This window comes from Atractosteus spatula, chromosome 19 (assembly GCF_055471065.1).
Source record: "Atractosteus spatula isolate fAtrSpa1 chromosome 19, fAtrSpa1.hap1, whole genome shotgun sequence".
Classification (NCBI taxonomy): domain Eukaryota; kingdom Metazoa; phylum Chordata; class Actinopteri; order Semionotiformes; family Lepisosteidae; genus Atractosteus; species Atractosteus spatula.
The window spans coordinates 3,515,778-3,541,767 of record NC_142724.1 but is presented as its reverse complement, the minus strand read 5'-3'; the positions used below and the strand labels follow the sequence as shown (position 1 = coordinate 3,541,767).

General features: G+C 42.3%; 1 protein-coding gene across 2 annotated transcripts in view; it reads left to right on the top strand.

Annotated features, from left to right (window-relative positions):
* The window catches only part of ntsr1 (neurotensin receptor 1 (high affinity)), a 29,926-nt gene extending 6,693 nt beyond the window's left edge, over positions 1–23,233 (top strand). Inside the window, exons 2-4 of one of the 2 annotated variants that reach the window (XM_088937170.1) lie at positions 10,087–10,216; positions 14,593–14,677; positions 20,197–23,233. In XM_088937170.1, the coding sequence (XP_088793296.1) occupies positions 10,087–10,216; positions 14,593–14,677; positions 20,197–20,452 (471 nt within the window). In that variant the 3' untranslated portion in view covers positions 20,453–23,233. Of the gene's footprint in view, positions 1–10,014; positions 10,217–14,592; positions 14,678–20,196 lie in introns of both variants that reach the window. The other variant, XM_088937172.1, reaches the window with a different exon arrangement.
* Positions 23,234–25,990: the final 2,757 nt, after the last annotated feature.

Sequence of the window (25,990 nt, the reverse complement as noted above, 5' to 3'; positions counted from 1 at the left end):
CCTGCAATGCAAAGAAATAAGCCTTGCTGTCCCAGATACACTTTACCATACAATGATGTTCCCTAACAACCAGGAGCTTTACCAACCTAACTGCCTCATGCAGTGTTTGGCTCATGAGTAGGCAGCTATTGCAAGAGAACACGCAGGCAGACAGCCTGAGCTTCACACTTGCAAACTCAGAAGTCACATTTCACAATGGCCACTAAAGTTGGGAGCTGTCCAGCACACAGTGCTGAGAATGAGTTCCAGCCACAACACGGTATAGATAATTGTCTTCATACCTGCAAGTCAGATTCAGTTCAGCAAAAAACAGAACAAGGGAATTACAGTACAGTTCATTTATGATTTGAAAGCTCTATTTATCGACCTAGCGAATTAGTTAAGTCTGCTTTGAAATTGTTCTGGTTTCTCAGTCTAATTGGTGGCTGAATACAGCCAGCAGGGTTAAAGAACAATGCTGGTGTGAATATGGAGCATATGAAAAAAACAGATCTGAAACTACCTTTACTGTGTACTCCTTTCCAGTGCCTTCAAGTGTTTTATTTTGCCAGAAATCAGAGAAGGTATTTAACCTTCACATCCTTTCATCTCATACTAAGCCAGGAGAACAAAATAATTGTTACCTTATACAGGTTTTTTTTTTAATTTAGCAATTTCTAGTTGTAAAAAAAATTCCAATTAAATATGGCCCTTGTAAAACAAGGTGCATCACCACCTGTCTTAGCTATGTCCACCATCAGTGTACTGTACTGTACATATTTTTTCCTTGCCTTGTCATAACTAAAGGAACAACTGTACCCAGTGGGTCACAAACATTGAAATCATTCTTCATCGGATATAAAGATTAGCGTGGTTCTTCAAGTCCTACAATTCCTGCCTCCCCAGATTATTATTCACAGAGAATTTATGATGCAATGCTTTTTTTTAAATCTGAATAATTTCCTCCTCTTTGTTTTTTCCATGTCCAAATATCAGAAGGGAAACGGTAAATAAATTAATTTCACTGTTGAGTGATTTCATACTGTTTTACAAATGTGCCTGGACTCTGGGTATTGTACTGCCATATGCGTTTGTGGCGCTTCTTAATCACTGCAGCTGAGGATGCTGGCAGAGCTCTGCAACAAGAGGGATTGAGCTGTGTCTGCAATTAAGCAGCATCGTTTGGGGAACCCTGTAAAACGAAGAATCAGAATTCGGCTTAATGTCTGTATGGTAATGAACTGCTTCCTTGAAAAACTTCCAGGTTTGTCATTTATTGAGCTTTGCAAACAACAGACACTAATTTATTAAAAAAGATAGCTAATACAGTTTCTGATTTTACATTAATTGACATGACCCGAACAGCATTTACCAAATCTCAATTCAAAAAGTATTCACTCACGAAGAATAATGCAGCATTTACTTGCTGCTCCTCTTCACACATTGATGTTTCTAATACCCTCAGGGGATCTATGGATGTTCACCGAAAAAGAAGAAGATCCATATTTCAACAAATCAAAACACCCGAAGAAACAGAACAGTCTGAACAACTGGCACCCCACAGGAGGTGGAAATCCTTTCTGACACAAGCTAATGGTTTTCATTGTAATCACACTGTCCGCCTAACTGAGAAAATGTCTGGAAACTGGTATGCCAGCTTTGTTCAGGCAGTTACCCTCGTTTCACATTTCCAGACAAAGCTGTGCTTGCCTCATTCACACCGAGCTAACACTGAGTTAGCGGACGTGAGATTAACATTTAAAATCGCATACAGAGGTTTGTGTGTGTAAATACACATGTGATGACACTTTGTGAAACTACTGTACAATTAATATTCTGTAGTCTGTACTTAAAAAAAACTACCACTTAAGAAACAGCATCATTTTATTATTATTTTTATGGGTTTCATGACAGTAATACAAAATAAAGATAATGCAAATTCCAAGACTTACAGAATGCTTTCCATCCAATTTACAAGAAACTCACACACAACAAGGGCAGTGAATCGCTGTCAAACATGTCTCATTGGCAGCACTGCTCTGACAGACCCAGAATACACTTAATGATACATAATGGTACAGATACATCAGGATTGTGAGATTTTACACTAAAGACCCATAAAGCATTACCATCATTTTAAATTTGCAAACTACCGCATCAAACGTTCAGCAAACAAACAACCACCGGTAATAAATTTAAATGGCTTTGTATCGTCCTATTTCAACCTGCCTTTCATCAATCCTTCTTCACTCACGTAACTGCCAGCCCTCCAGAACACTCTTGTCACATTTGCTGTGCAATCTTCCAGCACCCTCCACCTCTGTACAGCTCATGCCTGCCCTGCAGACACAGCTTTGCCCCTGTATCCAGGCGGTCGTCTGTGGGCTGCGAGATCCTGCTTTTGGAAAGTACTGGAGCCTCCCCTGCCTGAAAGGGCTGTGAAAACATCATTTCCTGTGTGTTATCGAAAGCTACAGTTTATTCTGCCATAAACAGAAAACGATTGAAACAACTGCTAGCCCGGTTTATCACACCTTCAGGGTGCAGAACCGAATACATCTCTGGCTGAACTTTTGCACGCCAAACAAATTAACAAATGAAATCCCTGCTCAACAGACTGAAACCGCATCAGGTATTATCCCAAACGGTACTTCGTTTTACACAGCCGTTCTCGGCTGTGGTCTCTATAGGATGGCCATGAATGATGATGGGGAGTTTTATTTTTTGGACACAGCTAAAAACAATACTGATTTCCCTAGTTTCTTGATGTATTGAGGTGAAGGTCATTATCAGACCACCAGGTTGTTCCCGAGTCAATCATCTGTCAGTATGGAGCCTTATCATTATCCGAGATGAGTTCTATGTTTACAGAACCTACAGTATCTGACTATTGCAATAATGACAGAAGAGAAATAACAGTAAGAAACAGTAAGATGAAAAACAACAATATTCAGAGTGCCAAATTTGGGAATAAATAAAGTGGTTCATCAAGCTCATTTGGTTATCAAGTGATCTGAAGATCTCATCCAGCCTCTTCTCTCGAGTACAAAAAAAAAAATTTGACTCTTGAGCATAGTAACATTAACCTGATTTCCTTTTAGTTCTTTGTTGGGTTGTTGGTACTTAATTAAATTATTCTAACACAAGGGAGATTATCTTGTATCTTTAGATTATGCTGTGTCTTTAGCAATCTCACTGTACTCTCTAAGCTTCTGTAATGGAAAAGAACGGTTTGAGGCTGTTCAGGAAATGTCGCTGGCAACCGTGTTGATCCCTCAATGCACAGCCCAAACTCCATATTTTTAATGATTATTTAAAAACTCTAAAAGTTCATAAAAATGAAAGGTGGACCATGGAGCATCTCACTGACTGGAAAAGAATGAAGAGCTGAGAAGAGAGATGATACAGATTCTCTCTTGTGTTTTCTGCATCATTTTGAAGTCGAGTCATTTTCTGGTAAAAACTTCCAACAGCACCACCTCATACTGTATATGTGCTCCTTCTCTCAATATTTCCTCGCTGACAATTATTTTTAAAAGCATCTTGAGTGCTTTCTAGCTGTCTGGCATGTCATCTTTCAATTTTTTTCCTCATCACCCTCTTGTCTTGGAAAAAACTCAGACGTGATCACAAGAAGATCAAAGTTTCATCAATCCCTGGAAGAAGCAGGACATCCCACACGGAGGCTCATTCCTCCATTAGAATTAATATCCCAGGCACTGGAAGAGCAAAAAACCCTTTGATATGGAAAAAATGCTTTTAAGAAAGTGAAGGAGTAAGAATTCTCTCCTTGTCTTAGAAGGTAACTCAGATGGCTGTCATTACATTTAAAAAATGAAATGAAATGGCAGATATTATGAGCATGACAGAGCGTTTCTGGAGGAATATTTCAAAGCTAAGGAGACCCAAAAGTGACAAAGAGAAAGTTTTCAGTACTGATGTTTGAACTCCAAGCTTTCAAGGTGACTAAGGAATGTTGGAATGTTAGCCCAACTTTGTCACAACTACATTAAACAGAGTTTCTGGATCTGTGGATGGCAGGGTGGTGTGGTGATCACCACTGCTTCCTTGCAGTTCTAATGACCCAGCTGGGCACAGCCCTGTCCTGAACAGTGACAGCTGGGCACAGCCCTGTCCTGAACACTGCCTGACAGCAGCTGGGCACCACCCTGTCCTGAACACTGCTTGACAGCTGGGCACAGCCCTGTCCTGAACAGTGGGCACTGCAAGACAGGTGCCGTCAGCCTCAGGAGCCAATTCCTAATCCGTCTCTCACAGGAAGAGGCAGGGAGAGCCCCATGTGCAGGTGCAGTACCCCAGCTTTTAAAGCCTGATTATGATACAGACCCAAGACACTTCACTGCCGCTGTAAGACAATTCAATTTCTCAGCCATGCTTGGCAGTAGAATATGAAACCTTTCAAGCTGCAGGGTGGAAAGGCAGTGCGGACTTCGCGATATTCTCTCTCCTGCGTTTAAAAATAAACAGCAAGAAGACAAAAGGCACAAAGCGGAGACAGAGAGCTTCACTTAACCATGGAGATGCTCCCCATCGCCCATTCATCGTTGCACTCCAGTCTCTATGGAAACAACAGATGAACACAAAAGTCCGAAACAGCAGCTGTATCAGAAGAATATAAAATGTTGGGCAAACAAGAGGAGGACATTTGGCCCATGTAGCTCGTTTGGATGTTAGTAGCTAATTCACCTGAGAATCTCATTCTAGTTCTAAGCCAACTGAAAGAAGCTTGGGGCATCCAGCTGTTCCCAACCTCCACTGGTCCCTGCTCAAAGGGAAATGTCAGCTCCTGTTCATCCACGCAGAGAGACAGCCGCACGCGCACTGAACTGACTGAATTTTTAATGCATATGTATCAGATGATAAATAAAAGGGTTAAATGCATTTTTGACTCCCCTGTGCTGCAGACCATAGAATTATAGATTGCTGTCACCCTCCTAAAAACAGAAGAAAAGTTTTCCTGATCTCTTTGCTATGGAAGTGCATTACTGCCACCAAAGGAAAAACAATTCTCCCCCTTATCCCGTAATTCCGAGATAGCAATGATGACTTCTGTGTGTGTAAAACCTGGTACGCTGTGCACTGAACGCGAGAATTACTATCTCGTCATTACAAGATCATTTTCTCCCAATTAGGAGATAAGGGCGAGGATTATTCTTCCTTGGTGGCAGCAATGTGCGAATAGTCCATAGTGCGAATTACAGTCATCACAGGTGTATCGTGTTTAGCTGTGAGCATTACTTTATACTGTACTTGCAATCTTAATCTTAGCAATACATGTTTTAAAAGATATTCTATGGTTTATTAGACCCCCTTAACAAACAGGGACAACTTTCATTTATCCTCAAACCTAGGCTATATTTTGCTCAATTTATCCATATTTCCATATTCCTCTTTTTTTGTCTTCAAGAAGGGACATTATTGTTTCCACCTTGCATGAAAATTTAAACATATTAAAATTTCTACATTAATATAATTCTCCATTTCATCAAAGGACCTCTTCATAAAATTAATCAAACAATTTAAACTTGAGAAAATTAGTGTCTGTTTTCCCCAAATCTTCCAATCAGTAATATACTGTAGTTACGTAGCAAAAAGACAAGCTTGGCTAGATGGGCTTTAGCACATTAAAAACTGTGGCTGCATTAAGCATCTCCCTTCAAAGTGATAATATTCACCACATCAAAGGCTGAGAGAAAGACTTTTAGCACATTGTAGATACTCAGACTCCCTGTCGTTCATATTTTAAATTTCCCATTTTTCTTACATAAATGACACAACAAGATTGATTGTTCTTCTTCATATTTTTAAGAGCAGGCAGATGAGAGCATTTCATGAGATATTTCAAAAAGAATAACATACTTTGAAAGACGCAGCTAGTAAAGCTCGGTGCCTGGCAGCACAAACTCTTCTGTTTGACAGCTGGGCCTGGCTAGGAGTCCTTATCGAACAGCTGGGCCTGGCTGGGCTGGCAGGCCCTACAATGCCTATCCACACACCCCTCACACTGAAAGGGTTCCCTCGAACGCAAAAGGCCCTAAAAGCAAAAACGTGAGTTCAGTCACCTCACAGAGTGATACAGTACACAAAACAAGTGAGGTGAGGCCCTATAGAGCAGACATTCAAACTTAATTGACCGAGTATTGCTTAAAAGAGGTAAAGGATTTGCCTTCTTATACCAAAACATTTCAATGATTAATACTTAATAAATAGATTTAGCCTGGCTCATGCTTCAGAGAATCCTTATGCTCTGAATTAGTATCAGAGGTAGACAGTAACAACACTTAAGATGCACTTGTAGTTGGGACAAGAATGGAGGGAGGCTGAGGTTTTAAATCAACATGAAAACTGAAAGACTTGAGATTAAAATGGGTGTTACATTGGGCTGGAGTGAGTATGAGCTATAAGAAAACAGCTAATTGTTTTTTTTTTTAACTGTAGGCACAAAATGTCCTGGAATAAATAGGCTGTGGTTATTGCTACTGTAGAATGCACAGCTGCACAACTGAACAGTAATTTAGAATTGATGCGAGTGGTTTTCTCCAGACCACCGAACACAATTCTTCACCATCCCTCCCCTGCCTCTAGATCAAGCCCTAACCCACAACAGATTTAAAGGGCCTGGCAGCAATAATTAGACATCAAAATATAATTATAGCCAGAGATGGGAGGGGATGGAGATGGAGAGCTCGAGATGGAAAACACATCAATAAAGAAACAATCTCTTTAATTTTAATAAACGCTCCAGTACGAAACAAGGCCTGACATTTCAAAGTGCTGCCGCAGTATGGAAGCAATAAACCATGTGAGTTATAAACTGCGTGCACTGGCCTGCAGGCTTACAGTACATGCATCCAGCCGTACTCTGCAGTCACTTCAAACTTTCTACAGTGGCTGCACAGTGTCTGCGGGTACAGATACATTCTGGGGCTCAACCTTTTCATTCCTGAACACAAAAGACTGCAAGGCAAATCCTCAAAAGCACTGACAAGGTGATCCCATCAGATTTCTCCAGACTGAACCACGACACATGAGCTAGAGGGCACAAGAGTAAATGAAGCAGTGATAACAGAAGGCTCTTCTTTCCCCCAAAAGTTGCAGGAGTATGGAACAAAGACTCGGCTTCAGCAGCTCGGTGGTGTATTTTCTTCCAGGCTCTGAATGTGGGTGATTTTTAAATGTCCTGAAAGGAACGTGTCAGATCTGCAACATGTCACAAAATACCTCATTATTGTCATGCTTTTACCCTTTGTTAATATCACAAAGTTGACTCAAAGCAGTCAAAATCCTGCTGTGATTTTCATTCGGGTATGATCTTCATGAAGTCATACATGACGATCCATTCTAGAAGTCCTTCACTGTGCTCTGGTGTTACCTGGATGCGTAATTGTGCAAAATTAAGGATAGAATACTAATGTTACACAAAAATATTTATTTTTTCCCCTTAATGTTACACTTGATTAATTTTAGCTGTATAGTTTATGCCCACATTGATAAAAACACACTCCTCCTGCCCACTGGAAGAAAATGAACATATTGTATAAACACAAGCACTTTTGAGTCTCTTTGCATCAACATTGTTTTAAGTGTTGATATTGGAAATCTCATGAATATTTTAAAATACGCTCGACTGTACCCTGCTGCCCACTGCCTACTTTGAAACCTAATAAGATTATGCAAATAAAAAGCTGTCCATCGCACCTGAACCGACATACTAATATATTTTGAATATATATATTCAAGAAACTGCACTGTTTCCAGCAGAGCACAGAAGTATTGATCTGGGAAAACATTTCTTTATGAAACGTTTAGAAATGCATAACTATGTGCTGCAGAATTCTGGAAGACAAACGAGAGCTTTAGATAAGATGAGAGAGAGAGATAAGATCACTTTCTTAGCTATATACAAGTTCTTGCATTAGGAATTTGTCTTTTTGCATACCCCAGCTTGCTCTCAATGAGACACACAGATGCTTGGGGTTAGAGCGCAGGGTCAGCCATTGTACGGCGCCCCTGGAGCAGTTGGGGTTAAGGGCCTTGCTCAGGGGCCCAATGGAGTCGGATTCCTCTGCCAATTGCGGGATTTGAACCAGCAACCTACAGTACCAGCCACAGGCGCAGATCCTTAGCCACAGAGCCACCACTCCGCCCCAACTTGGTAATAAAGTTCAGCTTCAGAATTAAGCATTTTGAAGCCTGGATTTGTACAACTTTATAAAGTCTACCGTGAATAATTTCAAAGTCTCGGTTTACCCTCGTCTGTCTAATTAGAGGACTTTACTTCCCCCGTTAAGCTGGCAATCAGATGAGACATATTTGAATTTCTCAGAAATCTCACGCTTTTCCTCTTTGATCTGTCTTGGTTTTGACTTCGCCTGTTTTCAAAGGGAACCTGCTGCGATTTGGAAGGTGGAGGTGAGGGTCCCTCAGTCTGGGCTTTCACTCTGCCCCCTGAATGATAACATGAAAGGCATGAATATTCACACGGCGCCATCTGACTAGCAAATCCGAAACGACATTAACGTCACGCGTTGTTTGTAAGATTGTGAGAATGGAAAAGTGACTTCATCACGGCCTGTCCTGCTGCAATCTTTTACCTCATGAACACCTTGGCCCAAATAAAATACTATGTATACTGCATCTTGGCACGTTCCGTGTATAGTTTATAGTTTAGGAGTGCTAGGCGCTTACACTGGTGTTGAGCCACTGTTCTACAGTTCTAAGGGAAACGATTTGTGACTCAAAACAATGTCAGTTTTGAATTTCAGATTTTTGCATTATAAATCTTTGAGAGCTTTAGAAAACGAAAAAGTATTTTCTCACTCTATATTCAGCATGTTTATGCTGCATTGAATAATAATTGATTGAAGGTGATTTTTCTATGTGTTAATGATTGATGTGCGCTTGAATAAACATTTGGCAGTTGTTATTTTTGTCAATTTCCTTCCTGAATTTACATCAGAATTATTGTTACAAACTTCCTTCTGAGTTTTCTGACTTATGCTGATAAAAGCTTGCTCTTATGCTGCAGCTAAATGCCATTGATAATTTAATTATAACTTGCCAGAAATAATTGAATTCTTTTTGTAACAGCTGTCTAATCGGTTATTTTTAAAGATATTTCACAATAGAACAAGGACAAAATTCATACTGTCTTCTGCTGTAACCCTGAACACAGGAGGAATGACAAGAACAGTAGTCAAAAACATGCCTGACAGATTAAATATATTTTGACGATTCGTTTTTACTTTCTAATAACACTATATAATTAGTAACCCTTTCCTGCTATAATTTTTTTTCAATAAAGGCTGTTAATTATACGTTTTTAGATTTAAGAAATGAAATACGATAAAAGAATGTGAAAAAATGTTTTTTTAGTTCACATCTTATGTCTAAGAACATTAACCACCATCAACGTAAAAGACAAAAAAAAAATTTTTTTTTAAAAATGACTTTTTTGCCTGAATCAGATATAGGAAATTTTGAGTAAACCCAGAAAACCAAATCAGTCTATTGTTTATAAAACAGTACATCTAATCGATGCTTTAAAGTCAATGACACTATCTCCCAGATATTTGTGGCGCATATCTATGTTTATCTATTATATGTTGCGGTATTATTTTTAAATATCACTGATTCCAAACTTCTGAGTCACAGGCATCAGATGAAACTGGAAGACTGTGCCGAAATCAAAAAGTAAAGTTGAAAAAGTCCTGAAAAAGTAAGAAATGTTTTTCATACCAACAGGCTTAATATTGAATCAGTGAAGGCCAGTCAAAAATGAGGATGCAGGGACGTATTTAACATCTTTATAAAAAGAAAAACACCTTAGGAAGCGATCGGGGCCACTGTATCTGAACAGTTTGAGAAGAAAAGGGCCCGTGGATCTAGGCAGCTTGACGTCTTGTTTGCTTTCAGTACTCTTCAGAATCAGCGTGGGGCGTACAGCACTGCGGAGCTAGTCGGGGCCAAGCACGTCCCCGGGGTTAATCAAGCTCTGCTCTTCTCCCTGTCCAGGTTAATGCATTCCTGTCCTTCATTTTCCCCATGGTTGTGATATCCGTGCTGAACTCCATCATTGCCAACCAGCTCATCGAGATGTTCAAGCAGGCTGCCCAAGACAGCAGGGTCAGTGCCAGCGGAGGAAACGCCACGATACTGAGCGTGGCCGTGGAGCCCAGCCGAGTGCAGTCTCTCCGGCACGGCGTCAAGGTCTTGAGTAAGTAGCCCTAACCCCCCAGAACTAGCTTTTCTTTGAGCCTGGCGTTAGGCGGCAGGAAAACAACGAGCGGCTTTCCCTCCTCTGCACGTCAGCTTCTGTGCTGGTGATCACAGGAGATCAAATCATCAGACCAGCCACAGATAAGTTTGGTTTTAATTTGGTTCACCATGCTCTAGTGATTGGTCCCCCTGGAAGTGGGGGGCCTAGAGTAAGCAACATCCCAGGGAGATCAAATCATCAGGGCAGCCATGAATGAGAGGCGCCCATCGTGCTCCACTGTCAGTTTCTCTGTAGTCCTGGTACAGCTGGTACTGCCTGCATTGAGAATAAAGTCCCCCAGGAGTATGACACTGCATTGAGAGACTCCTCCTGGAGAGGGAGAACTTAAAGTAGCCAATCACACCAAACCTGCATGTCAATAGGAGGGGGTGGGACCGGAGCAGCCACATTGGAACAAGCGGAGAACATGTGACCTCCACAACCCAACGACGGGGGCGCCCCTTAAATTGGAATCAATTCCAGGAGCTGGACCCGTGAAGCAGAAACGCTCACACCCAAAATCCAAAGTCCTGCAACATGATGCGTCAGATGTCATAGACTACTTAAAGACAAGGACAGAGCAAATTGATAGAAGGAAGTGTTGAGCTCTGCAGTCCTGGATATGTGGTTTTAAGAGAATTTTTTAAAAGCTATGGTTCTGTTTCAGTATTCCACCAAGCCTAGGACAGACATGATCGCTGGTGTGGTGTTATAAATCACCTATGAGTATACAGGGTTGTGGGATTATGGAACAGGTTTTTGAAGCCAATACCCTGGCTCCCTTTAAGGTACAGCTGGATGGGATCATTGGATCAGTTAGCTAATCAATTAAAGGGGGCACGTGTATCTGCTCTATTTCAGAATTGTGTAGGTCTTGTTAGGTTTTGACTCGCCACAACCCAGACTGAAGAACTGAAGACATACGGTATGCTGGCCTCTGGAACAGGTCGCACTCTAGTGTGTCCACAATCAAAAGGGGGAAATCAGGAGGTACTCTGGTGCCCACGTCAGCACCAGGTGATGAAAGTCTAGCAGGCAGACCCACATCGTGAAATCCTGTGCATTTTGCTACCCCTTCAGTATCATCTCCAGCTGCACAAACTGCATGAAAACGGTTGCGAAATGCTGCAACACTGGATTGGACACATCTAGATGCCTTGACAATATTCTTCATTGTATTGTGAACTGCACCCACAATGTGAGATACAATTTTCATCCATTGCATCTCAGGGCCACTCCAGGCTACTGTGTGGGAGTGTATTAGCGTCTCTCTGCCGACCATGCTGAAAGGACTTTTTGGAGGTTGAGTTTACCTTATAGCAAAAATAAGCCAAGCAGCTGAGAAATAAATGGACCCCCAGGATACAGTACATTCTAATGCTGCAAGAGGAGTAATAAATCATACTGCAGGAAGCTCTATTTGTTCTGTGATTCATTCATTTTTATGCTTCTTTTACTTTAAAAGCATTAATGCACACTGGAAGACAGCTTACACTGCTACCCATTTACTGCTAACCCCAGTGGCAATTTTATTTAAGTGCTGTCAAGTGCAAAAGCTAATTTGCGCCTCAGTGTACTGTGTGTGCAGCAGACCTTGGACCTTATCGGACATGATATTCGGACCTGGAGTTTTCTGAGCCAATTCAAGGCTGCCATTTCACTATAGGACTGCATTCTTCCAACTAAAGAAGGTCCCCAGAGTCCATAAAAATGTGGAAATCATGTTGAAAATCAGCAAATTGACCATTGCCTTGCAGGATCATAATGTACTGTGATGGCTTCTACTGCTGTTCGCACAAGGTCCCCTCCACTTGAGAGGCTAAGTGGCCTCGTCTCGTTTGCAGGTCATGTTAATAGCTCTGTTTGCAGAGATCCATAGTTTTTCAGCTACTGCTGAAAGCGATGAATGAAAATGGTTCACATTTCCAAGAGGAGATTCCGCTTGGCAGCCGGCTGTTGAAACTATGCTTGCAGTGGAGCTTATAAAATTCAAGGGCACAGCCCGTAATAAAGACGGATTTGAGTGATGGAAGCACCTTCTGTTTTGTGTTGCTTTAGAAGGCGCAAAGCTCTGTTAAACACACACGACAGCTGCTAGACATTGGCAAGGGAACCCCTGAATAAACCTCCTCACATACATTGCAGACCTCTGAGCATTTCAGCGTTCAGACTGATCTGTTCTTCATGGTAAATGTGTGCCATCTTACATATTGCTGCTAGCACCATCTGTTAGCATTGCTTCCCAAGCAAACATCCAAGCATGCCAGTGGCCACAGGCTGACATTTTTTTATCTCATTCTTTATCATTTGGAATGTAAAAAGCAAATTCGTGTTTCTCGTGCTCTACTGTAAGTCACATTTCTTCAGATGTACCTTTAAAGATAAAAGTCTATCCTCTGTTTCAATGTTGGCAAGCCTCTGTGCAGGTGATAGGCTTTGTGTTTAAAAGAAGCTTTGTGGATTTTTTCAGCATCTTTTCCCAAGCCTCAAAGACAACTCACTGTGGCACATGGGTTAACAGTAATATCCTGCCTGTGTTTCCAGGGGCACAGAAGTGCATCCATCCAGCCATTTTCTTACTACTTCTTCCAATTCAGGGTCAAGGGGGAGCCAGAGCCAATTACTGTAAGCAAACTATGACTGTGTACATAAGCACAAGCATGGTCAGACACTCCTCGAACCTGCCTGCACAGAACCATTTCCCTTTTGGGAGATCTGAGCTCTACAGCGCTCAACATGAGGCTTGGCACCAACTGGAGGAACAGCGCGTCTCTCACTGATGTCACTGCAAGCCTGCGTGTTTCTGGGGAGTAGAGTAGTAGAAGCCAGTTTTCCTAGTCCACTAAGCCCAACCCTACCCCCTAGTGGTGATCTACTGTCAACGCACTGCTGCCTGCAGACGGGCCTGAACTCACAGACAGGAAGGACCGAGTTCAACCTAAGCTCTGAGGAGATCTCAGATCACAGGTGCAGCAGAAAATTTTTGCCTGTGCATTCTTTTTTGGGAATTTAGCTATTTTTGCCCATTAATTTTTCCCTCAATGCCCAATTTGGAATCTGGAATCTAGGCGTTGTTACCCAGTGGATATGCACTATGGACTTGATAGAAAGCGTGGAAATGTAAACCTCCAGACCTCGTAAATCTGATGCACAGCATCCAATCTTGAGATGATCATTTCTTTATATGGCTGCAAACAGAAAGGACTTACAGAAGTTGGGGCTTGAATGGTATGTTGGTAACGTATAGAATACTTTCTCATTTAAGAAATCTCATGCTATCTTGGATGTTTATGGAAAGATCCTTGAAGTGCTACAGCATTAGAGCATTTAAGAGCAAGGCTGCCTGTTTATTAGAATAAAGGAAATATAGAGCAACTCGTGTGCTGCTGTTATAAACCACTTCTGCCCCTCTGTTGCCTTTTCCTGAAGCTCCTCCGTGGATCTGTAGGTCTCAACCCATCTCCCCAGGATCTCCCTCACCATTTCTGCCTCTCGGGGTGCAGGGCTGCACTCAAGGTATTTCAAACCCTGAGATTTTTCCAACCTCAATCCTGAAAACAGCTGCAATCAATGAAAAAAATAGAACATGTCCAATAAAACAATCTTTGATTTCATATCAGGATGAACCTTCTCTGAAGTACTTCTCGAAATTTATGAGGATGTGGTCCATCAGCTTCAACACACTCAGTGGTAGAATGAAATGCCTCTCAGCAAATAAGATCTTGCACTCGTTTTTCAGAGCTACAATGCATTCACCTTTTTATCTTGGGAGGAATGACTGCTGAATGCGAATGAGTTTGCTGCCTCTCTGCAGACAACCAGAAGAAGGCTGTGCGCTGGCGTAAAGCAACAAAGAAATGCAGCATTGAAACTAGCCAGAATATAAAGGCAGCACGCCTAGACGGAGAGATTAAGTACCATCTACCCATTCATATTCCAACTGCTTCATCCAAGTCAGTGTCGCAGGGGAGCCAGAGCCTGTCCCGGTAAACAACAGGCATAAGGCGGGGTACACCCTGAAGGGGGCGCCAGTCTGTTGCAGGGCACACACACAGAATGTTGCCGAATGTCCAAACGACCATGTTGCTGAAGATGACACCATCAGATCTTTCCAGAAACAGCTGGGCGAGAACCTCAGCTTGACTCAATACCAGCAAACAAGCGAGAAAGACAGGTGCATGGCCTCCCGGCTTCAGGTTTTAAAAACAGACACTGAAGACACTGAAGTCTAGACAGGAAAATACACAGGAAGGATTCTCACACAACACACAGGAGAAGGAATTTTTGCTAGTTGTTCCACAACCTGATATTTCCTTTGTTTTCCTTCCTTTAAGGAGCTGTGGTGATCGCGTTTGTGGTCTGCTGGCTTCCCTATCACATTCGGCGTCTCATGTACTGCTATGTGACCCACTGGACAGAGTAAGTGCTCCTAGAAGAGGCTGGCCATGTTACACAGCTTATTAGTTGTTTTTTTGTAAACCTCCTTGGCAGAGAGGAAAAGCTACATCAGACTAAAGGAGGGGGTGACAGATAACCAAGGGTTTGTTAAGACATCGAGTTCAAAAACTGGAAATCAATGCAACATGATTAAGTCTGTGGTTTCTGTGCTGCTCCGTTTCTTAGAAGGAAAAGGTTTATACTCAAAGCAAACAAAGCATAACAGCCAACACAAATTTCGCAAAAATGAAAAACAATTATTCAATGTTACTAATGCTAACTTCTAACAAGATTTAAAGACCTGGTATGATGGTTATATATAATATAAGTTACTTGATTTTTAAAGCTAAATGCAATTTGGCCTAACAGCCTTTGTAAGTTCAGCTCAGGTTGAACAGTTAAGAAAGAGCGACTGTCTTTGATCCTATTTCAACCCCAGGACTTTTCATGAACAGCTTTTTTTCTGAAAGGACATGCAGTTTAGAGATGCAAGGTTGAAAGAAATTAGTCTGCCAAATCAACTGCAATCAGGGGCTTGCTACTGCATAAATGAGACTAGAATTTGGATGCCTTTTTAAAAATACAGAACCGGAGGTAGTGACAGAAGCTCCAATCGTTCCAGTAGTCAGGCAGGCAGGTGTGTTGGATTAATGATACACGGGCCATGACCCTTGTGCTGTACAGGACAGACTATTCCAATCTGAGAGTCTGTAAGAGCAGAAAAATGTCAATTATAAAGCTGAAAATAAAGAAAAAGAACATTATTCTAGGTCCAAGACTGTCACACTGTCCAACAGTCTAAATTTGACATTTTGGTGCACTGAATTAAAACAAACATTTTGAACCTCTCAGATTTCTGCTGCATTAACAGACCACCGTTAATCACTTCATTCACTCTTCAAAGGTCTAGTAAAAAGAGGACAAGATTGCCTGAATTACGGTTATTACATCTGTGATGGAAATGAACCGATTAATTGCTGCTCATCCTATTTGACTGCCAAGCACCCATTATATTTTCAGCTTTAAGTAGATGAAACGAATGGTATTACATTAAGCAGAGCTGGCCAGCCTTACCATTTGCTCTCGGGTTCTGACTTCTGGGCTAATGCTGAGCCTGTCCTTTCACATCCCTGTCGCAGTCTGCCGAGACGGTTGTGGCACACACTGGCAGCTGCGCTCTTTCAACACAGCCTCGCCTCTGTGGTTCTATTGTCCCAGTGACGTTAACCAGGCCATGAGCCCTGTCACCACATCTCGCCTTCGGCCTCCCAAACCAAACTGCACCACGTGCATCTCCACAACCTCACAGGGTCGGCATGCAACCAATCTACACTACTTACCGTCACCAAAGTGAAAATGGCAAAGCTGCTGTGGAAACTTGTCCTCCGTGCAACGTTCTTTGGCACAGCATGCATACTAGAATCTGCCAAACTATTTCCCATGACCTCCAGTTTGTTTTAAGCATTTAGGCTAATAAAGAACTTAGGAATAATCTGTTATCTGGCACCAAGTGGTATTGAATGGCTGACCTGGGTGAAGGCCAACAAGTCCTCTAAATTTTAGTGCCGAGACAATTCAGTTAACATCTCTTAACAATACTTTCAAAAGGTTTTAGGTTCACAGTGTGCATCCCTCAGATGGAACAAACAATAGAATTATTTTTTCCACCATTCCTCCTGCTTCAGAAAAAAAAGAAACTTTCACAGTCTGTGCAATGTGTACTTCAGCTGACAGGTCCGCGTTGGAACCCTCAATCGAGATTTTGTTGTGCGGTATAAATTAATCAGATGTTCTGTATTCATTGTGTTTTAAAAGATGCCATGAATATCACAAATCTGCTTTACTGCTCCCATAACTAGTTAGATCTTTCTGTAGTTGGCTGAGCTGCAAACGCTATACTACTAGTTAAAAGTAACATTCATGGGGGAAAACACAAGACAACTTCTATTTTTGCCCACAGACAGCATTGCCTTACTGCACTTAAAATGTGAACCAAAGCCCTTTTCATTTGACCATCTCCTACAGCAGGTTCAATACAATTATCCAAGAGGGCAGCACAGGGCACTGCTATTTTAAATGACCGCTTTCCCACTGTAATTTGTGATGGGCAGCTCTCATTGTTAAGGATCCAAAAAGTGTAGGAATGTTTTTAATTTTGAAATAAAAAAAACCCAAGGGAAATGTAAGACAACAACTAAAATCAATGTAGTGTAGCAGGACAAGGTTATTTTTATTCAGGAAATGTGAACTAGATCTAAAAATAATGATGAGAGTACATATAACAATCAAGAGTAATATACTGTGCAGACTCCAGACAGGAAATAACCTGGGCTTAGCCAAGCAGCACCCTAGCAGCACCGTGTTCCAAACCTGCTGGTGGCAGGCATGCAGGGCTTCCTGTTAGAACATATGAAAAAGAGGACTGCACGGTAAATGCATCACATTTCTTTGGCTGCTCAGGACTACATGGCCGCCCCAATGTCAACCAGGACTGTGCTGCAAGCTCTGAGCAATCAGCAGCATCTGCAGCCCAATTAGACTGGTGCAGGTCCAGAATTCTCCACACTTGTCCAGGGTACACACTGTGGCATTGCCCCAATGTTTCTGTGCCACCTCTTAAGCATGGTGGTTCAGAAAGAAGCCACAGAGGTTAGATCTCAACACGTGCAGCATCCCAAAGAGCCCTAATGGGCCTCCGAGTCAGGACTGCGGCAGCCTGATCAGACACCGCAAGATGTGACCAGGTCTAATAATAGGAGCAAAGCAGCGGGAGGCTTTCTGCAATGATCCAGAGCAGAAGTGCTTTCGAGTTTTCAGAAATGGCCCTTTTAAAGTGTTGTAATGGCCTGATGAAAAAAACAAACATACACACAGAAGAATAATACCTTTGAAGGAGCAGGTTTTCTTTCGAAAAGTGATTCTAAAACAGCTGGTTTAAAGGGCACCTTTGAAAATACCACTGCCTTTGACAAAAGAAGCTCTGAGTAAGAAAAACAAATCAAGGAATTATTATTGCAGATCAGACCATTCATTATGGTAACTAATATGAATGCAAAACTAAGTATTTCACACATGAAAGGGCCAGCTGGAGACATGAGTCAGATAAGAACAGTGCACGTTTCCCATTAGCTTGATGATTATGCAACTTGTTCATCTTTCGGGTTTTTTTAAAAAATCGTTCTGTTAAATGTCAGCCTGATACAAAACAATGCTGCTTTTTCCCCGTTGTTACAATAAATAAAGGGCAAAGAAAAAAAAAAAACTTTTTTTAAAAAAAACATTGAGATCAGACCAAAGTAGGAACGCTGTGGAGGAGGTGACAGGGGAAAAAAAACACACAAATTCGGAAAGAACATGCGAACTCCACATGGAATGATGGGTGGGGGCTGACTCAAAGTTGGGAGCTGTAAAGCAGCAGCAGCAGCATGTTTCAGAATGGCCCAAACGAATTAGCCTCATTAGCATGAGTCTGACCCATGCCACATTCAGGACTTCATTTTTCTACTACAGTCTAGCCGAGTACCTCAGACTAGACCTGAACCCCTCAGCACATCTGCACCTCCCAGGTAAAAGTCAGCATAAAAAAAAATGATTTGTGTCAAAATCAGAAGTACCCTACTGACTCTACTCCGGTCGTGATCACAGTGTGAGCACTGCAGGAGGACGGTCCAGTGCCTGTGCGGTTCATCAGGCTGAGATTCACTGCCACAGCTGCAACTGCATCCATATCGACTGAAACAGTGGGAGCTTCAATTTCATAGACTAAAGCAAACTTTGTCCCATAAAATTATTAAATCCAAATTTTAACCTAAAAAAATCATTTTGCTGGTATTGTACAGTATGTTCTGTGTATACTTGTGACATCTGCTGTTGGTGTATTGCCATCATGCATCGTAAGATAATGCAGGGAATTTGCCAATTGCAAAGCTAAAGTAGAGGTGTCAGCTATTCGAACTTCCCTTTCATGAACCACAGTACAAAAGTTTACTGATAAGAGAGCTTCCCGAATCTAACCTGCAGGACCCAGATCAAAGTCACTTCATGGCATTTCTTCCATTTGACCTCCCAATTACTGATCTCTTAACTGAACGAGCAAGTCTTTACATCATGTTTTCATCTGTCCAACTGTTTGAGTTTTATTTTCCTTCAAAAATGCAGCAGTTACCAGACCTGCGATTTGTTTCAGAGCGGAATAAAATCACTACATGTAGATTCAAATGAATCCTATAATTGGCTTAAGTAAGGGTTCTGTTAAGTAACAGAGCTATACTGGAACAACACCCAGGGACTGGGAAGTCTTACCTAACTGGTAGCCACTGTTGAATCTAGTCACACAGATCAAATTTTAATTCAAATTAAACATGACACCTAAATCAACTTATTAGCTGCTAAAACCAATAAAAAGATCTAATCAAGCACATCCTTAATTCTAATAGGGATTTAAAGAAGTAATGGGGAAATCAGTCGAAATGCAAACTGACAGAAACTGATGTCACCAGGACAAGGTGTAGAAGAGTCTTTCTTTTGCAGTTATTCATGATTGTAAATGTATGAAATGCAGTGGAAGGAGTCCTGTAGCTTTCCCTGTAGACTCCAGACAAGGGTATAGCATGTGGAACGACTTACGCTCCACTGATCTAATATTGTAGAACCTAGACTGGTATTTAAGCCAAAACGATGTACTGTAGCAGTGTTCTCACATTCTGTGGGACTCAAGAGTAGTCCCTTGTTACTATCACCACGTTCCAGGGGACCCCAACTTAATAATCGTCAATGATTCAAGATCCAGAAAAGATCTTAAAATACAGACCATTTAACTGAACAGCTAATTCATATGAAGTCATGAGGAATCCAGGTTAGAATGAAAATCAGATACCCTCCCAGAATTGCAAGAAATATCTGAAGATTGGTCAAATGCATAACATGCCATTCTTCCATCCCCTAAAAACAAGGTCTGCTACCTGGACCTCACCAGGAACACAATAGCTAGACTGCATATACTGTAGGCAGCACTGTTACCATTTTAAAGTCACCTTTGTCGGCACGATTTAACTAGGTTGCGCCTGGTTATTAAAGGGCCAGGAGAAATCTGAGAACAACCAAATTCTCTGGACTAGACGTTGGGTTCCCTTGTTATAGAGGACACAGTGCTGTAGTAGCTGCTGTTCTGAGCTGTTAAATCAAGGTCCTGAATATTTTGCCATTAACAATTCCATTGCACTTTTCACAAGAGTAGGGGTGTTAGCCCCAGTGTCCTGGGGTCATTCCGCTACTCTCCATAAAGTTACCCTATAATTCAACTGGCGAACCACTTTCTCAGGTCTCCACCTGATGAGCTGTTCTGTGGCGCTACTTGTGGCTGTTGTCTCCTCTCCTCTATGTAAAGCATTTCCGAATCCTTTTGGATAAAAATAACTACTCTAAAACACACAAACGCATAGCTGGATGTGAACTTGGATCATACAGTACGTTGGTGAGAAAGCTGCCCTTCTGTGTTTCAGCCTCCTGTACGACTTCTACCACTATTTCTACATGGTGACCAATGTCCTCTTCTACGTGAGCTCCACCATCAACCCCATCCTGTACAACCTCGTGTCGGCCAACTACAGGCAGATCTTTCTGTCCACGCTCAGCTTCCTCTGCCTGCCCTGCCAGAGGAGGAGGAGGAGGAAGCAGCCTGCAATGGCCAGACACTCCAACAGCATCTCCAGCAACCATACCTTCTCCACCAATATGATCAAGGAGACCACTTACTAGGCTTCTCCAGCCCAGAATACCGTGGACCCCTCTCCCCTGTACACACACACACACACACACATCCCAGAGGACCCCAGGCACAGAGTCCTTTCTGCCACTTTGTCTGGAGAGCGCCCATCATCCGTTAACCCTTCGGTTTCTAGTCCCAGGAATCCACTGATCCGCGACACGAACCTTTCCCAGAAACCAGTGCGAACGTTCTAGTAATAAAAAAGGATTCCTCCCAGTGTAAAGCTCACCTGAAGAGTTTACAGGGTATGTGAAATTTATCGACAACGGCCAATGTCCCAAATTATCCCATGTTTCCAATTCCGCTGGGATAAAATTCATTTTAACCGATTTATATATTCTGCACTGCAAAGGAAAAAGTGGAGGAAAAGTTTTGTACCCCATTGTTGAAATGGACTCTTTTTTTAGTGCAGTAAAATAAGCTTATAGCACAAGAGCTCTTACACTACAGCATCATTGGTCCAAGATTTTACACTACAGTATTTTTCTTTAGCCAAAGCTTTTTTTGTGCAGAACTGCAAATCATCACCTCATGCATTTCCAATGCACTCCATGTAGAGTGCACAAGGTGCATTTTCATCAGAAACCAAGTACAGAGGAAAGCTCTGTTCTCACTCCTCTTCATGCATTTTGATGTACTGTACGTGGGTTCAAATTGATTTACTAATTTGGCTTTTATCAATATCAATAACGCAACAGCAAGTGAGACCAGTTTCAAACCCCTGGATGGTGGATTTGGCTTCAGTTTGCATGAAGCCAGGCACAGGGGATCAATATTAAGCCAGAGAAGTACAGCACACATCTTCCCACCTAGCAAACTTCTCTGTTCTACTCTGCTTTAAAGATCAAAGCAGGCTGCAGCTTTGCAGCATAAAAGCATAGAAAAGCCATTTCTTTGCATGCATTTTCTTTCTCAGATTGAGCAGTGACACGTGAATTACATGCATGTTAAGTAAATAATTACCATGACCCAGCCAATGTTTGCAAATGGGAGGTGTCCAGACACACACACACAGCCAACAGGCTGCACGATGATCGCTCCTCAGAAGAGCAGGCATCTGTCAGCCCTTCCGAAGGAAACACGGGGGCGAGGTGCGATCTAACTGCAAAGAGAACACGCTCTTCTCGCTTTGGGGGAAAACGGCACATGTGTTGCGGACACAGATGTCTCCAGCTCCCATTAGCATCCGAGTACAAAGGCTCTTCTTGTGAAGCACTCGGAGCGGGACAGGCGCTGACTTGCATCAGCTAGGAAAGACGAGAGAGAGAAATCAGAAGCATCCATCAAGGAGAACATGCGAGACAAGAGGTGCTACTTCAAGCAGAGAATATTTAACGTTGTGCTGCATTTCACCCTGTAGGTGAAATTATCTGCTTTCTGTACCGTTCACGCTGAATAACTGACACTGACAGACGCCCCCATACCTAATAAAAGTGAAAATCTGGAGAACTGCTAGAGCGAATTATGAGAAAACATCAATGAACTGTCACTGGAGAACCTCCTCCTCCTCCCCCCAGAATTCATCAACGTGAAGACAAAAGCTCAGGTGATGTCAAAGTGCTTTTTTGTAGTGTGGTAAGTTACAATTGCGAGCTAGTGCTACAGCAGACTTAAGCCTACATGTTATCACGCATCAAAATGAAGTCCCATCTCTCTCAAAAGGACCGGTCCCTGTTCATTGATCCTCGGTGCCCTTTTCCCAAATGCAGCACTTCTCCATGTGAAGAAACCCATTCTCACACTGAATGTAGTTGTACCTTGTAAATAAAATCTATTTTATCCGAACTGTTGCTTTTTACTGTGCTTTGAATATTTTGCTGTATTGTACTCTGTTTCTCTGGGAGTTAATTCTTTTATTGTTGTGATAAACTTCAATCGAGCAGTGCCCCCATTTAAAACAGAGGCACTACAGGTTCATGTCAATAACATTTCTAATCAGTGTTGCAATCCTCTAATGCATGCACTTATGTCTTTAACCGTGTCCTGTCTTTCTCTTCTACATATTTTTTACTCCATCCTCATAGAGAAGGTGGCCCACTTTGAAGAGCGGCTTCAACAGACAATATATATACAGTATCACTTGACGTTTATCGAGGCTTTAGCCTTCCAATATCTATTCATGCCAGGTCTCACAAAGACATGACGTCCTCCATAAAACAGAGGAATCCCAAACTGGCATTTAAAAACCTCCAAAGGCACAGTCTCAGATTATACTTTCGCCCAGGGTACCTTGATAATTATTTTATCCTATAGTTTGATCCAAAGTGACTCACATCTGTACCCATTTACTCAGCTGGGCATTTGACGTGAGCAATGTGAAGTGAAGTACCCCACAAGCACACACTCAGATCAGCAAATTTCATACTGAAGCTAGATATGCAAAGGCAATAATTCTGTTTTTCCTCCGAGTATCTAGGAGATCAACTGCAGTGCTTTCTTGCAGGAAGACTGCAGAAATCTCTAAGTGTGATTACAGTGAAGTAGAATGGGACCTTCACTAGTGGGCTCAATTGACACCTGTTTGGAATTCACTGACAAAATTGCCACTTAGAAACTGGCTTCACCTCTTTGTCCTTTTGTACAGTATTATAAGGCAACTTTAACCTAACAAAGTGTGGTCTAACATTCTCTTGTTTTGTATGTAACTTTGGAATTTGTAAAACAGCTCTTCTGTACATAGGCAGAACATTCTTGTTCGTTTTCAGTTGTTCAATGTGACACTTGTTATTTTTTGCTGCAAAGTATCAATAAAATGTGCATTTCTTTCACTCTAATCGAGACTAAAGCTTTTATTTTCCAAAATAAACTTTTTTTGGCAGATTTGTTCTCCTGCTGGGAATTATAAGATGACTGTAGCTGTGGAAAAGTGCAGTTTGCCTGCTGATGGGCACTTAAAAACAAAAAAAATGAAATGAAATGAAAGGGGCTCAGCCTGCTCTTTGGCCAAACCGCAAACAAGCCAATCATCTCGTTTATGTGACAGTGGAATGATGAGTTTGCCAACAGAGGAAATAAAACTGGGCCAAACATCTTTAAAAGCCAAGTTTAAATACCACTCCATTGCACAAGATGCGCTACTTACACATCCCAATGAAAAGCAAACTGTTTACATCCGTAAGCCAACACATACATACAGTACAGTACCAGCCCGTACTACAAATAAAGTACAATGCTACGAGTGTGCCAATGTACACAAAATAGATGTACCGCAGGCACACGGTGTTTATTGTTTTAAAGCAGTCCACCAATAAATTAAATGATGACATTACAGACTTCAGTCAGGGAGATATACCAAGGCAAAGCCGGTACAAACGTACAAATCATAAATCAAAACAGAATGTCTGGGGAAGAATACGATTTAAAAAAACATCATCTCCATAGAAACTGGAACTGCTGACCTTCATTGCTTTCAGTGGCATTTTCCATATCTATGGACCAGCACATTCTCTTTTCTTAACACTGCCTTTTAAGCATCAATGTGCAACGCACACACAGAGAGGGAGGCGATCCAATGCCGTGTTGTGATTGCAGACTACGGAGAAATGCTTCAGCACAGATCAGTGCCGTGCGCAGGTCGCCACAGAGAGAGGGCAAGCGCTGGCAGCTAGTTCAGCTCCGTCGCCGCACAGTTGAGGAATAACTCCATGTACTGCACGACGTTCCGCCTCTTTGCCTGAAAGGGCCAGAGCAGCTCAGAGTGCCGCTGGCTTGCACAAAAGATCCATCCCATCAGGTTTTGGAAATCTTTGGACACAGCCCGTTGACTAATGTTTGGGATCAATTTTATGCTGGTGTAATTAAGAAAAAAAATCAATTAGGCTACCAAGAGCTCAGCTACAACTGAAGTGAGAAGGCTTTTCTGTGTGGATATTGCAAACTAGAGCCCATATGCTACAGAAGCAGCCTCAGAACCTTCTGCTGGAGCTATAGCAAATTTCTGAATCAAAGCTTTTTCAATTACTCCAAGAGCCAGTATATACTGATTTGATTTTCTTTCAGACATTTGACTCAATTGTTTTCCTCGGGGTGTCTGTGCTCTGTTCTGATGGTAAAGAGGCAGTTTTTAAAATGCTAAAACCGTTGCAACCCAGCAAATCAGAACTTACCAAAAGAAATTATATCCTGCTTCGATAAGAACAGAATGCAATGAAACCACACTTTAAAGCTGTGGGCAAATCTGTTAAAAGTTTCTTTTTCAAACACTGAAGCACACGTGGCACTTTGAAAAATATTTATTCACAAATTAGTTCATGAATCGTGGATGTTTCCTTAAAAAAATATCTTAGGTTGCAATGTGACAGCATCTTGCCAATATTCATGCAAAAGACCCCAGACCTTCCCCAGGACAGCGCGTGACATTTAGAAGAGCCTGCGGTCTAATAACACAGGTGTCAGTCACCCGCAGTGTGGATCTGAAGGAGAGGCCAGGAAATAAGGTGATCACAGAGATCAGAAGAGGCCACAGGGTTCAAGGGAGGTCATTCCCTCATGCCTGTTGTACACAGGAGGTCAACTTCACATGCCCACTGCACATACTGTAGGGTCAGTTTTCATACAAAGCAGCAATTGTTTACCAAACTTCTGCACAACAAACGCGTTACCCAGTGGCAGTGGTGAAGGCGGGTCCTAATGTTTTGGCCAGGGGGAGTAAATGCACATACTGCTTCCACCTGGGCTGAGCTGCAGAGGCACGTAGGAAGCTGCTCGCCTCCTGCAACAGGTGACTGCTGGGATTTCACACGGAGGCCTGCTCCTGCTGCCTCATCCTCCCTGAAGCTCCTCCGGGACCTCGTTACCGTCAGCCCAGGGTGTCAGGACGCTGCCGACAGAAAGGCCGGAATGTCAAGGCTCCTGCAGACGCTTCTGGAAGCCGTGCTCATGTTGCCAATCAGAACTGGGAAGCCAGGTCAGCGCAGCTTTAGAGAGAAACCTTTGGAATTCTGGACCAAATCCTCACACCTCGTAAAAAAGCAAACTATAAGGATGATGGGTGGGTGATTCTGATTCAGACGCCCATGAGGAACATCGGCAGTTTCTACAGAACTTTTCAAGCACGTGATAAAGACTCACTAGCGATTACTGCCCCGTTCTGTAAAGTCCTGCCATCTTGCGTTTCAACCAAGCTTCTTCCTTCTGTGTCCAATCACTCAATGAGCACAAGGAGACATGAACACTGCTGATTTCTTCTAAACCAGTGTAGAATTATTAATATCCATCCATTTTCTAAGCACTTGGTTACCGTGGAGCCTGTCCATGTCAGTCCATGCCAGGGCTCACACACAGAACACGAGCCCAGACTCACACCAGAAGCCCATTCACATACAGTACCAGCTTTTACCACAGTCTTTGGACTGTGAGAGGTCACCGGAGCACCCAGAGGAAACCCACACAAACAGGGGGAGAAGATAGCACCCCCGATCCAGAATTGAACTCCGAGTCCCAGTCAGCCACTGTGCCAAACAGATTATTAACAGACAACTCGAAAAGAAGGGAAACAGTTTCTCTTTCCCTCTGATGTGCTGATCCCT